Below are 15,136 nucleotides of genomic sequence, written 5' to 3' on the forward strand. Positions count from 1 at the left end.
TTGTTATATCCGGTCATCCTTTTGGACTCACTTTAGAATGATCATATCCCTTTACAATTTGTATTTCAAGTATTTTACTTGATTTTGATATGGCTCTACGTAGACCTGAAATAAATTATAATAACAATACAATACAATACTTTACAAAACTCAGGGAGTGCGGTAAGGCAAAAATTACAAAATTGCAAGTTACGACTAAGTTGTACGTGCTGCTACAGGGGAGAAAGTAACATAAATCAATGACAATAGGTAGTTTATCTTTCAGAGTAAAGATGTGAGCAATATTATACATAAAACCGGACCGACCGATAATTCATGTATTAGGCTACATTCAATCAGGGCTCAAAGTAGCGACCATTTTCAGTCGCATAGGCGACCAATTTTATGAGATTGCGACTGAATTTTTTCAAGACATTTCTCCATACCTATACGTGATCAAATACAACATATATTCGCTCAGTGTTCACGGAGCATTGTCCTGAAAGGCCACGACCCCAATACGCATTGAATAAGCATAGCCGTTGAGCGGAGTTACTCAAAGGTTTGAGCGCGTTCTCTCCTCTGCACAGCGCTGCCAATGTGTCTGCTGATGTTATCTTGAATGATCTGTCAAAATATCCCATGAATTTAATGATAAATTTTACTACAATCCAATCAAGTATCAGAAGCAGTTTTAGTGCTGTCACATCATTTCAAATGAACCAATCATAATCCAGCATAAAATGTCATCAAAATATAGCTGACAAGGGAAAACAAGCAACCAGTAACTGCAACATGTTTCATGCCTTCACGTGCGTAATGATATTTGCGTTAGTGGCATGTGACCGGCTAGACCATTTCCGGAAATCGTCCTTTGGAAAGCAGATCAAAGCATCGATTTCATCAAGCTTGGACTGGATTATCCTGTTTCATAAAGGTTTTTGTTTTCAGCTAGATCTAAATAGCAAGCAACTTTGTTGAAATATCATGGCAAATCTGCCGGGTAGCGACTGCAATTATGTAGAACCATGGACATGATGGAGGTAGTAGAGAACAGACCATGGATGGGACTGTGGCGATGACCTCAATGACCCGAGCGAGTTCGATACACGCCACAAGTACCGCTGCGATATCACAGCTAGGATTAAATGCGCATATACGTTTGAGTTTTGTTCTCTTGCCTACAAAATATCTATCGAAAGTTGATAGTTGCTGCATTTCTATTCAGAGTTTTTGTTGAAAAAAAGTAGCTATCTACGGCTAGCGGCTTAATTGGTCCCCCAAAATAGTACTGCTGAAAGTTTTTGGAGTGACCTGCAGAACGGAGTTGTAGAGCGGGGCAAACTGCGTAACACTAAAGCTGGATCGCACCGTAACAAATGACGGAAACCGATCGAGCCAGTTGCGACAGCTACTAGACTAGCTGAAGTCTATTTATCATAGAATACAGGTATTTCTCGATATTTCGCGATACAATTAATTTCCATGCATTCTGGTGTATCTTATCATAACGCAAGTTGATCAACATGTTCTGGCAATGACAGTTGACGCAAACGCAAGGAAAGAAAAAGAGATGGGCCGTACTGAATATTAAAGGACTCTGACAACAGCTCACACATTAATTTAATCTTTATTAGGGAAACAAATGTACCGATCGGGACATAGGCCTATGATACCATTTTATTCATCTCGTTTTCTTTTATGACGCTTTCCCACATCATATGAGATGATATTTTCTTTGCGACAGCAGTCTAAATATAGCATGTCATCGACTTAGGGGCATGCGATAACGTTGAGCCCTGCATTCACTGTCGTTATGACGATCACTTTCTCAGAGATATCAGTTTAAAACAAGAAAATTACCTTTTAAGTTTACAACTCGTCAAATTGGGCGGGTCAGCTAAATTTCCATTATCGATACTAATGATGTCAACAGAATGTTTAAGTTGGTTGTTGTGATAAAGTTAATACGAAAACGAATACGAATACGAATACGAATACGAAAATGATGTTTGTTTAAAAAATCTTTCCTCAAAGACTCTACTGGCCCACAGGCGCTAATAGCTTGGTAGTCTGCTAAATAGATCGATTTTCGGCTCGATCTATCGATCCCGTGGTCAGTATGCCCGCCACTGTAACCTAGTGAGTATTTTGGTTACAATGGCGCGCATATCGACAACGGGATCGATAGATCGAACCGAAAATCGATCTATTCAACAGACTACCCAGCTAAGGAGTGCCTGTGTACTGGCCGTTTGTTTTTAAAATCTCTCCTCTAATTATAGCAACGATATCTTTCAATCTAGGGCCTAAAAAGATTGGATCTTTTTCAACTTACATTCTCAAATATTGAAGTATTGATATATTGTCATATAAAAAGCACTTTAAGTTCTGTAAAGACAGAACTTTTATATAATACGTACGAAATTTGGACTAAAAATAAAAATTTTGTCAGTGACTCCAATACGAATACGAATACGAATACGAAACGAATACGAAAACGATACGAAAATAACTTCAGCATCGTACCGCATTTCATTCACAAACTTCACAAACATGGCTAACCCAACAGGCAGGTACTCCACGAAGGCGACGATGCGCCCGACTTTTTCATGACGGGTGAAGACAGAGAATGGATCGCAACGACAACAGAGTATATGGAAAGCAATTACGGAATTAGCGGAGCTTTCACGGACCGTGATTTTATCGGTGGTCGGCCAACTTTGGACCAAATCACGGAGTTTGTTTACACATGCAAGAAGACGATCGTTGAATTCCACAGTGGCAGCGAATGGCGGAACTACACCGCTCGGATGGTCATACAGCGGATGTTCGCCGAAAACCTCGAGCAGTCGAAAGAGAGATTAATCATCGTCGTCCGCGACGAGGAAGCTGACAACAGGGTCCCACAGTTTTTAGCGTGCCACTTTCGTTTGAAGTCATCAGATCCAGATTTTCACTGGAAGTTGTACAACAGCGTTCTTGGTCTGTCGTTGGCAAACAGAAAGCGCCTTGAAAGACAGTCTGTCGGCAGGGAACAACAAGGTGAGAGGTGTACCGTAAGTCGTAACAATAACAGATAAAATCTACCAATACAGATTAAACAATCAATTAATCACTGCATGCTCTTTAATAAAAAATCTCAAACATTTGACTTATCAATGTATCGGAGTGATGAACACATCTATCACCAATAAATGAATAATCGATTACTGTCAACGAAATCAAGTTTAATCCAGACTTGCGTTCAGCAGCAGTCCGTTCTATGGACGTGGTACGTCCATGTTCTACTCACTGTATACTGTACAGTGTACAGACGCTATTGTGGTCAATGCATTTGTTAAAGGCTACCTTTTGAGCGCCAAAGTCAATTTTTGTCTCTTTTAGAAAATATACTCCAGGCAATTTTTTCAGATTGTTGTCAAAATTTTGATAACAAACTGTAGCCAATGAAATGTGATGTCCATTTGGTCCAAAATTATCAAAAAAATAACAGAAAAATTCAGAAAAATTGGAAAAAATGATGCACTAAAATTTTAGTGGGAATAATAACAGCACTCAAAAGGTTAAAGCAAAACAGTGCGATACTATAATGTATTTCTTGCTTGTAAATGAAGGATTTACATCTCATTTTGTAGAAATAAAAGTGTTATACAAAAACTAAGTTTTCCATTTTTCTCTTACATAACCAGATAAATGTAATAATAATAATAACGATAATAAAATATATAGCTCTTTCATTTTCCTGATGTCATCAACAGGATTTCCTGATTGCCAATGTCACAAAACTAGTAAGCAGGAACAGTACCCACAGTTTTCCTTAGCTAAACTGTGTTCACTGCTCAATACCAATACTCCAAAGTCTATTCCAAACTATTGTAATGGTCCTTGGATTCATTTTGTTCACTATATACATTCACAGAGCTATTTCCAGGAGGTAACCATGGTGGCGATGAAATGCTGCTTCCAAGAGAACCAGGAAGCAGAGGCAATCATCAAGGTGAGTGAGTCATTGCTGTGATGCATTATGGGATGAAATCATTCCAATATAGGAGGGGTGCTGAGGGTGATATGTGTCAACTTTGACCTCCAACAAAGCTATGATGTCACCTTTCAAAATCTGTTCTGAGGGATTGATCATTAGAATTTATGGGGTGTGATAAAAATGAAGATATACAACGTTTGGTGTTGTATTTTACATATCTTTTATCAACATTTGCATCACATGCACACTTTTTTCCAAAATTCCAAATTATTTTCATTCAGAGTTTTCAATCATGGGAATATGGTATTTTGTGAATGGCTGCAAGGTTTTTCCACAAGTTTTGCTCTGCTAATTTTTTTCCCAGTTTTGATCAACCCCCTGGGTCTCCCAAGTTCAAATGGACAATACTAACAATTAAACCTGAACAACAGGTTCAATGTTAAACCCTTTGCGTGCTGTAATTTTTCCCACCAAAATTTTACTGCAACACCTTTCCAATTTTTATGAATTTTTCTGAAATGTTTTGATAATTTTGGACCAAATGGGCATCATATTTCATTGGTTGTAGTTTTTTTATCAAAATTTTGGCAAAATCTGAGAAAAATTGACCAAAGTATATTTTATAAAGGCAACAAAAATTGACGTTGGCACTCCGGATATAGACAGATAGAGATGCATAGAGCAATTGTTAGACTTAAAACATTTGCTCTAACTTTTCATAAAGATAGCTTAAATCATTCCCTTTAGGTATCTAAGATACAAAATCAGGGTAGCCAAGCAAATTTGGTTCCAGAGAAACAATTTACCCAATATTTACTGACACTTGAAATTCAAAATGGCTGCCATCCCCTTATCTCTAAGGGGGAAATTAAATTTTCAAATTTTGAAACACAAGCTAGTGAACTTGAGTACTCCATGACCTTCAAATGAAACCCCCAAGTGGCAAACAAAAACATTATTGTAAAATTTGAAAGTCAGATTATCAGTCTCCAAGATATATTCTGTCTTAAGCTTAGCACTACTAGACTTTGGTACAATAACTGTTGTTTTTGGTAAAATGATTGAACCTATTTTCATAGAAATACATATGTAGGAAGGGGTCAAGCCTCATATCTCTCTTTTACTGACCTTTTTATGTCCAATGATTTCTCCTATTGAAATCCACTGTGCAAATCAACAGAGACAGCAAGAAATCCTGATAGTGGTGATAGATTCATTCCGGAATCCCACCCTCACGACCCACTGGAACAGCAACCAGGAAACACTCCGCAACAATATTCCAGTGTTAGCTCTGGGAGTACGTCAGGGGACGGTGACAGTGAACAACCAAGGGATAGATTTCTATCAGAAGATGATGGATCCGGAGTGTTTTCACCAATACAGCCTGACAGTGTCATTTCAAGTTCAAGAAATTCAGGTACATGTTAGATCAAAAATATTTACATGTCATGTAGGGAGATTTGTGCTTTATTATCACTGCTTAACCCTTTGAGCACCAAAGGCAATTTTTGTCACCATTATAAAATATACCTAAGTCAATTTTCATCAGATTTTTGCCAAAAATTTGATAAAAAACTGACCATTGAAATGTTTTGTTAATTTGGTCCAAAATTATCAGAAAAATTATAGAAAAAATCATAAAAATTGGTGAAATGTTGCACTGAAATTTTAATGGGAAAAAATAAAGCACTCAAAGAGATCAACCTTTATGGATTTGGATTTTTTTGCAAGATGCTACAATGATGAAATGCAAAGGTGATATGCCCTAAGAAACCCCCCCTCCCTCCAAAAGAAAACAATTTAATATTTTGCTCAAAGTTTCTATCGTGATCAGGGCTCGAAAATTTTTTTAAAAATTCACTTGCCATAGGGCAAGTGAATTTTCAATTTCACTTGTCCGGAAGAAAAATTCACTTGCCCTGAATTTCCGATGATTTAAGGAGTAAATGCGTATGGTTTTATTCATGTCATCGTTACTGTAGTAAAGAAAATGTAGCTGTAACTTACTGATAAATTTGTGTCCTTATTCTGTGTATCAAAAATAATCTCTCATGTAACGTATACATGCACAGTGTTTCAGCCAGCTTTTGCTAGCATGGGGACACAGTGATCCATAGTAGGTCTTAATGGGGGACCAATTAAATTTTTGGGGGACATGTAATGTATTTCAATAAAACAACACCGGTACATTGTCATTGTGTGTCATCATGACCTGATACTGTGTTAAATAGGCAAGTCAGGTAGGTGCACTAAGGGTAAGTATGTAATAGGCCACCGGTGTTGTGTCAAATTGTGCCCATGTGAAACTTTCAGTATCATTTAGTTTACTGCTACCACATGGCATGTGCATAAACTGCAGGGTTCCCAATTAAAATCACCAAAATGATTAGCCAACTCATTAGCCAAATCAAAAATCTTGTAGCCACTTTGAGCAACTTTTAAACAGTTTATGATCTCAAGTGTAGCAACAGCTTTCTTGGCATTCAGGAGTTCCTAATTTTACAAATCAAGATGTTTTGTATGTTGTTCATGATAGTTTAAACATTAAAGAAATATTTGTTTAGTTTTTATGACATTAATTATCTGTGTTTTTATGACATTGAAGGGATTGAAATACTTTTTCATTTCTAGTGGTAAACTTTTGCCACAAGAAATAATTAGGTGGCAATTCTAAAAATCAGTTATATTACAGGTGTATATTACCACAGATACAGAATACTTCTGCAGCATTGAGTCAGTGTTCACAGTATGACAACTTACACTACAAGCTCCTTAAGTGGTTTTGTTAGCCACACAAATACAAATTTTCCATGCAGAAGAAAGCATTCGGTAGCATGGTGACAGTGTAGATACAAGTATTGTGGTTTTTTGTCATAGTTTTGATCAAGCAGGCTCAATAGCACCTTCAGCATAAGTATTTTTTTGAGACAAAAAGGGTCAGGTCAAAATCCTTTGAAACAAAACACAATTATATTGTTCAATTCATTTCCCAATGTTTTAAAGAGTATTAATAGTTTTAATGATAATGATAACATTGTAGCCCAGGAACATTTTCATTTGATATTTTGATATCATCAAGAAATGTCTGGTGATGTTCACTATTACATCATTAAACTGGAGGAATCCGCAGAAATATTAATGTGATGATTTGAAATGGATATGCTTACTGCAACTACTGTTGACAATTTCCCTTTGCCAAAACTGGTAATAAAATTTAATTTAAAACTGACAGTCAAGCTTAATGCCATTAAATTGGAAAGCACCAAGAAATTACCTTGTATCATAAGATTGTACCTATTAGACTCCCTAGGTGGTTTCTTTTGAACCATAATTGTGTACTTAAAGGGTCTTCATTTATGACATCACATAAGATGACCCAGATTTGACCTTTCAGAAAAACCTCATGTTTTTCTCCTTTTCCCTTGTATTCTGACTCTGTTTGTGAAAGTTTCCTTTGATATATGGTTTTTACTATCAAACTGAGTAATTGCAGGCCAAATTTTGATTCAAGCAAGGTAAAACTTGGACTAAGAAGGACGACCGGTACGCGGGACTCACAGAGGCAAATTAAGCCAGGCCTCAGTCTATTCATGGTCGTCCATGATGTATTTGAGGGACCGTGATTGCAGTATCGAACAGCAACAATGTTTGCTTCACGTACCAGGGAATTTGTAACTTTGTAGAAAGGAGAGTAAAGTGTTTCAATACATTGTAACTTTGTAGAGAGGAGGGTAAATTGTTTCAACACCTTACAACATTTTATTGTATAAGCTGTAGTTTTCTGTTGAGGAGGCATCGCATCGTGACATGATTTCATGAGAAGAAAAAAACATAAGAGCGTGCAAAGACGTCAATATTTTGCCATTTTGTAGCCAAGCATAACAGAGCTATTTTATCGGACGGCCATATTGAAAGCAGTTCACTCAAAGAACTAGAGAGTGGCAGCGCGTACGTACAGTGGCCTCATTGAAATTCACTTGTCCGTTGGGCTGGGAGAATGTTGTTTTCACTTGCCCGGACTCAAAATTCACTTGTCACGGGCGTCGGGCGGCGAGAATTTTCGAGCCCTGCGTGATGAAGAATAAAGGTCAGAGGTCAAGGAGAAAATTTCCGGACTGCTGACATTCGATGTTCAAATTGGCAGCTTTACCCTCTGTTCACTCAATGGGGAAAACCTTAGTAAAGTTTCCATTTTGACAATAGTGAAATGTTGAAAACTTCACTTACTCCAAGGCTTCAACATCAGCCCACAAAAACAGGAGACCATCTGAGTGTCACAAAAACCTCTCACACAGTAATGAATTATTTATCATGGGTTTACGGTATATCTTTTGCTTATGTCAGCATTTGATGTGTCAAATTATCAACAAAAGTTTGGGCCATTAAATGCTAAACAAAATTTGCATTGAGATAGGAGACTTAAAAAATGTTGCGATAAGAAAATGGTACTAATACCATTCCTCTATTCATTTAATGCAGAGAGAAGCCAGTCCAACACAAACAGGGTAGAAAATGGAGGTTTACCAAGGGAAGACATCAGGGACAGTGCCTACAGTGAACCAAGCACTGTTAACTCTGGACTTACTACACTTGTAGATCAGCATCAGCCCAGAAGTGGTGAACACTATGACATTCCTCATGAAAATGGTGACATCAGTGTGAAAGGTATGTCAATTTCACTGAAGTGCCCTCTACCTGATACTAATCTTGTGATTTTCACATATAGAATGCCAACTGAAAAGCCTATTTTAAAGCCATGTATGGCAGATCATGCATGATTTATTGTCATATATATATATATATATATATATATATATATATATATATATATATATATATATATATATATATATATTCGTTGTGGGAAATTACAGTGCTCAATCCAGAAAGCAGAGCGTTATAATAATAACACAAATTACTTTAAGTACAAAGTACATGTAATAATTTCTGTTACTTAAGTTATCTGTTACTTAAGTTTCATATATATATATATATATATATATATATATATATATATATATATATATATATATATATATATATATATATATATATATATGTGTGTGTCTGTATATATATATAGATATATAGATATATATATACAGATATATATATATATATATATATATATATATATATATATATATATATATATATATATATACACACATGCTTGTGTCTGTGTCTGTATCTTTTGATTTCACAGTTGTATAGTTGCATATCTCTTCCTAAGATATTGGCAAGGGTTGGCATTTTACCCTTGTTTGCAAATGTCTTTGTTGTTTCAGCCCTTGAAGGTAATTCCAACTCAAATGGACCAGTCAGTAATGGTACACCATCAGAAATAAGTGACACAGGTAAGTCATACTGAACACAAATTAATTTCTAATCAGGAGTACTTCATCAATTCCATGAACTTGTCAGTTGAAAGAAGATCACTACATTAGTATCAGAAGAGAGACAATACCCAGTTGAATAGCAAAGGTGGTATTGTAAGAGGCGTATAGAGAGATTTGCTTGTACTCAAATGTCTGTCACAGATTTCCACTTACATGTAGTACTGGTACTGTACTCTGACCTTTTTAAGGAAAGATCTCAAGGAAAGATGACGTAGAATGGGCCTAAGTTACAGATACTCAGACTCAAATCTTTACAAGCTTCTTTGATCTACCACTTGTAGGGGTTCATGTTGAAGCTCTTGGAATATGTAAAGATTTCAACCCGCGTATTTTTATGAAAATCCAAAATTTTATTTCCCCTGATAAAGTTAACGTAGGGATGGTGGCCATTTTGACTTTTTAAGTATTGGGAAAGTAGAAGTCAAGTCTATAAATTTCAAGGTGCATACTACACCGTAAAATAGACGCTGTACTTTGTTATTTTGAATAAAATATGTTATCTCCCAGCAAAGTTGGTTTGAGTACTCTGTGTTCCACAACAGAGTTTCAACTTCACCGCTGCATGGTGTGAGGGTTGTATATGCATCAGATAACCATATTACACATTAAAGGCAATGCTTTTTAAAGGGCATGTAGCCGTAACTGTTGATAATTTTTAAATTTTGTGTTTTATATGTTAATTGCAAGTTCTTGCTCTATGTCCCAAAGCCTGTTGAGTTTCAAATACAATGTATTAACTTTTTGAGCGTCAAAGTCAATTTTTGTTGCCTTTATAAAATATCGCCCAGTCAAGTTTTCTCAGATTTTTGCAAAAATTTGATAAAAAAACTGTAGCCTATGAAATGTGATGTCCATTTAGTCCAAATTATAAAAAAAAATACAGAAAATTCATAAAAATTTGTAAAATGTTGCACTAAAATTTTGGTGGGAAAAATTACAGTGTCTATAAGTGCAAAGTACACTGTTATAGCGTACATTTAAAACGTAGTCCGGATTAGAATTCACTTGCCAACAATAACACATGTACAGTGTCTGATAATGTGTATCTCAACACACTGTAGGGAATAAAACAAGAAACTATAGTAGGCATGCATACACAACAGTGGAAAAAGATCACCAAGAGCTACAGCTACTGGCCCTTTTTGTTTTCAAAAATGCCAAATAGTGCAGGCATATTGTTCCCGAGATGTATTGATAGAACTTCAGATTTTTCTGTCACAGAATCCGCACAGATGGCAACCATAGGTTCAAGTTCAAGTGGACCAGAGAGTGATCAGGTCGACACAAAGCAAGGTGAGGGAATGGAGGAGTTTCCTGTATTGTAGAATTTACCATAAATTATTCTGTCAAAAACTTTCTGTTTTTAAACAAAGACATACAGGACTGCCTTCATCAATGGACTGTGTGTACCTACAGCCCTGCAGTAGTCCTTCTCCAGAAACAAATGTTTCACTCTGACTTCTGTTTTGTTCTCTGAAAAACGGATGCTGAAGAACTCGAGTTACATGTGTAGAGGCACAAGCAAATACATGAGGATGAACACACACAGAGTCAGGTTGTGTTGATAAGTTGAACACCAGGCAGGCATTTCATCATGATATTGGGAGTAGAAATTGGAGTCGTATGGAATTTTATAAACTGAGTAAAAAATACTGTAAAATACATCAAATGGTGAACTTCTATGTGTGTTTCTTTATCAGATAATCCTGCCAAAGCTCGTGGAGAGACACTACTTAAAGAGCTGATGGAATACGCAGCACGTCACGCATCCCTCAACAAAACCGAACAGATTAGCATGTCTATGTCACCCATGGAATACAAAAATCACCAGCAAGCCATGTCCAACCTGGGCAAGGATGCCCAGTATCTCATATCCGGCATTTTGAAAGGCTGTGCTGAAACCGCCGGACTGCAGCTGGACTCTTCCGTGGAATACAACACGGCACAATTCCGGAAATTCCTTCAGGACAAGGAGTACTTGTCGCCGAGTTTGGACCAAAAGTTGAAGATGCTGAAATTGGAGGGAGCTGGAAACAGTACGATGTCAGAGACGGTACTCCAGGTTCCAAACGTTGTCATTGCTGGACTCTGTATGAATGACTTGAAAAAGCTTGTTGAGAAAGCATTTGAGATAAAAGCATAAACCGTCAGTCAGGAAAATAAAACTTGAATAAACCATCCGCAGAAAGAAAAACAGGAAAACCAAAGACTTAAGCAGGAACAGAAAAATAGCAACTAGTTTTTGTTTCTGAGCTCGGAAGCAGCCAATACTTTCAGCATTTTCATATGAAATAATTCTAACTCAGTGAATATTTCTAAGTGGTGTATTTTCTTCAAAGTTTTAGTCAGTGTCAGTGTCAGCCAAGGAGGGTTGTCCTTTTAGGGAGTATTTATTCTTCAAAACCTACAGAACTCACAAACATATCTTTGGTAGCTCATAATGTATAAATATTGTGTACGTCTGTGTTTATCCCTTCACTGTAAATTGACTCTGTTACTTTTTTTGGGTTTTGTATCAAGGGTGCTATGTGACATTCACACTATAGGGAGTGGCTGGGATGGGACAATCATTCAGTGTCTATTCACTCATTGAACACTGCACAGTTAACCCACTCAGAGACCAAAATGTGAATATCATACTATACTTAACCGTCGATTATGAAATTAAAATAGGCAAATCTGCACTGCTTACGCATTTTGTATATAGTGATAGGAGAAAGAAACGTAAAGTGAAATATTGTTTTCGTAATCGAATGACAAGGAGACATGATAGGCAATGTCTATAAACATAATAAAGATGATTTTTGTCAATTTTTGATGATTTTTAAATTTGATTTGAGCATAGGAAACTTATTTCCAAAGGATGAATTTAGATACAGATAAACAATGTTGTAAACAACAACAGTGGAAGTAAACATGGTTGAAAACCAAGGATCGAAGCTCGTATATGGAATGTGCAAATCTTTAACAAATATAGAGTACAGTAGATGTAATAACACTCCAATTACCAGTATTACAGAATTACTGCAGAGTTTTTTTTATTCTTCAAAAATTATCAATAGCAGATCATTAGGGTTTTAAACATATTTTGTTTCATTTTGCATATGTTGTATCATTTGCTTTCTTGTAATTTCAATCAAGATTTAAAAATTTACATGAAGTTGTAATTTACAAAGATACATTCTCTGCTTTGTGTAATGTACATGAAGCAGCAATTGATGATGTCCGTAGCTTTTTTGAAAAATTATTCAGTTTCAAGAGCAGTACTCAAAATTTCCTTTTTTTAATCATTTTCAGCACACCTTTTAAAAGATTTAATCACTGTAGCAACTGCCTGATGTAAGGAACGCAGTATGATGTGTACCAATGCATGGTACAATAGCCATGACAATGAACTTTACTTAATGAATAGATAGAAATGGTATATTGTGACATTTTTGTCGCCACTTTATGAAGCATCTATGGTAAAGTATTTTGTAAAATTCAGTATGTTTATCAAAGTGACACAAAGATACTTATAAACGGTAGTGTAGATTCGGTGAAATTCACATTTTTGTCCAGTGTTTTATCATTAACACCTCAAACATTTTAATAGAATGGTGATGGTAGTGTATATTTTTATAATGTGGTGATGTAGAGAGATCCTAATATTTATTAGCTCAAGTAAGATTTATAAGTGGGGTATAAATGTAAGTTGTATTTCTTTATGAAGATAAATGCATCTGACTCAACGATATCAACAAAATTTGAAATAACTGACAATGATCGAGCAGCAACTAAATTTTTCAGTGTACAATTGTAACTTTTTAGTCATTTTGTTGACTTTTATTGGTTTACAGTGCCACTAATTTTCGCAGGAAAAATTTGGATTTTCTTGTCCAGTAATATAGTATTACGCAGACAGGAAAATACTCTTTTTGTCTGGTTGTATAATATCACAACAACTACTTACAACAATGAGTTCCAGCTGCCAGCAACTTGAGAACAAAATGACTACTTATACAGCCATCCTGTCTCATTTATCTGCAGTGCCACCAGTGGTACAAAAATTAATTTCAGTGTAGTATAGTCTTCCATGCTAAAGCTTTTCAGGAGATAAGAGATATTCACCTGTCAAGTTCAAGAGAAATGGTGACAATTTGTGGATGTTTCTACAATTTAAATATCTACAGGGTTACAGTCTTCCAGATAACGTTCATTCTGAAAACATCTTGTCTTCAGTTTTTTCCAGCACTTGCAGCAGCTCACAGAAGTAAAGAATTTGAATATTCTTATTTTAACAGTATTCATCATTGAAGCGATTTTATGAGAAATGTCACTATGGTAATAAAATATGCAAATGATATGTAAATATTAGTTTCGAATAAATTATTTTACATAATGCTGGTCTGTCTCAACCTCATTAATGTGTAACCTTGACATTGCATGTTCAATATGTTTTCTTGATCACTGTTATTTTTCTTATTCAAAATCACAAGTTGAAGTGTGATAAATGTAAATCATTAGCCACAATAATTGTAATTGTTTGTGAGACACATTCAATCACTCTAGTATTGTACTGTTCAATTTTGTAAATTGCAGAGTTAATTTGACCAAGTCTATAGAATAGGTCACAGATTGTGACCCCCGAAATGTCAACAAACTTCTTCTGGCCAATCAGCATATTGCAACTCTGCTGTTGTTACAGTTTACAGTTGTACATGCATTGTGGGTAATTTAATTTTCGTCCTCGCATTATGTAGACGCCTGCTTAATATTTTCAACTCGTCCAGTGACGTTTGAAATGAGCCATGACACTGACAGGGAGCACCATATGTCGATATCTGATCGTCACAGTTTGTGCCTGTGTACAAATTGCAGACTACAAATCTCTTGCCTGTGGGGTTACCACTCACATTGAAATAGGTAAGTGAAGCAAAGAGATGTATTTGCCCGCCTTTCGAATACTTTGTACACTTAGTCTAACTACTCGAACTAAGCGTTAAAGTACTGAACTTTGTCACTTTGTCCCATACCCTCCAACGACCGTTCCAAAGGTGGGAAGGTCATAAGGTGAGTGTTAGCACTGAGGGCGCTGCACCTTTGAGAACATACTACGTTGTATTATAAGGCGGCTTCGCCGCGCCGCCAACAGGATAGCTTATAGCTTATGTCCAATACCTTTTTACGGTAGAATCAGGGAGCCTTAAGTTTATAAAAAGAAACTTGCCCTAGTTGAAAATGTCGAATTGTACAACGGTGTAGCATGGGCACAGTGTTTTCAGTGGCTTAAGGTAGTATGCACCTCGAAAGTGAAAGACTTAAACTTTTGCTCTAACTTTCCTCAAGGAAGTTTTCAATTATTCTCTTTAAAAATCAAGAATAAAATAGGGGGTCACCGTGCAAATTTTGGTAATAGAGAAACAAATTACCCGAGATTTACCGATATTAGAAATTCAAAATGGCCGCCATCCCTGTGTTAACTCTATGGAGAAAAATAAAAATTTTCGAATTTCGAAAAACTATGCCGGTGAAAAGTTTTCTTTCACCAAGAGCTTTAAAATGAACCCCCACATGTGGTATATCAGAAGAGAATTGTAAAAGTTTGAGAGTCCGAATGTCTGTCCCCGAGGTGCGTTCTGGCATAACCGCAATTGGAGTTTAATTAGTTTAATTTCAGTCGAGCTTTCACTGGACCTAGAGCTCATCATAACGCAACATATCATACAAGATGACTGTACTTCAATGAGCCAGTTCTATTCATATCAGCTTTTTTAAAAACGTTGACAACCTT

The 15,136-nt window shown here is 36.2% G+C and overlaps 1 protein-coding gene across 1 annotated transcript; it reads left to right on the top strand.

Moving 5' to 3' along the window:
• The first annotated feature begins 2,523 nt into the window (after positions 1-2,523).
• LOC139138127 (uncharacterized) lies at positions 2,524-13,748 on the top strand. Its single transcript, XM_070706358.1, has 7 exons — positions 2,524-3,024; positions 3,902-3,979; positions 5,145-5,381; positions 8,444-8,629; positions 9,253-9,321; positions 10,585-10,656; positions 11,064-13,748. Exons 1-7 carry the CDS (start codon positions 2,592-2,594, stop codon positions 11,504-11,506), a joined length of 1,518 nt encoding a protein of 505 aa, XP_070562459.1. The 5' UTR covers positions 2,524-2,591; the 3' UTR covers positions 11,507-13,748.
• The last annotated feature ends 1,388 nt before the right edge of the window (positions 13,749-15,136 follow it).

Source organism: Ptychodera flava, chromosome 1 (assembly GCF_041260155.1).
Source record: "Ptychodera flava strain L36383 chromosome 1, AS_Pfla_20210202, whole genome shotgun sequence".
In the NCBI taxonomy this organism is placed as follows: domain Eukaryota; kingdom Metazoa; phylum Hemichordata; class Enteropneusta; family Ptychoderidae; genus Ptychodera; species Ptychodera flava.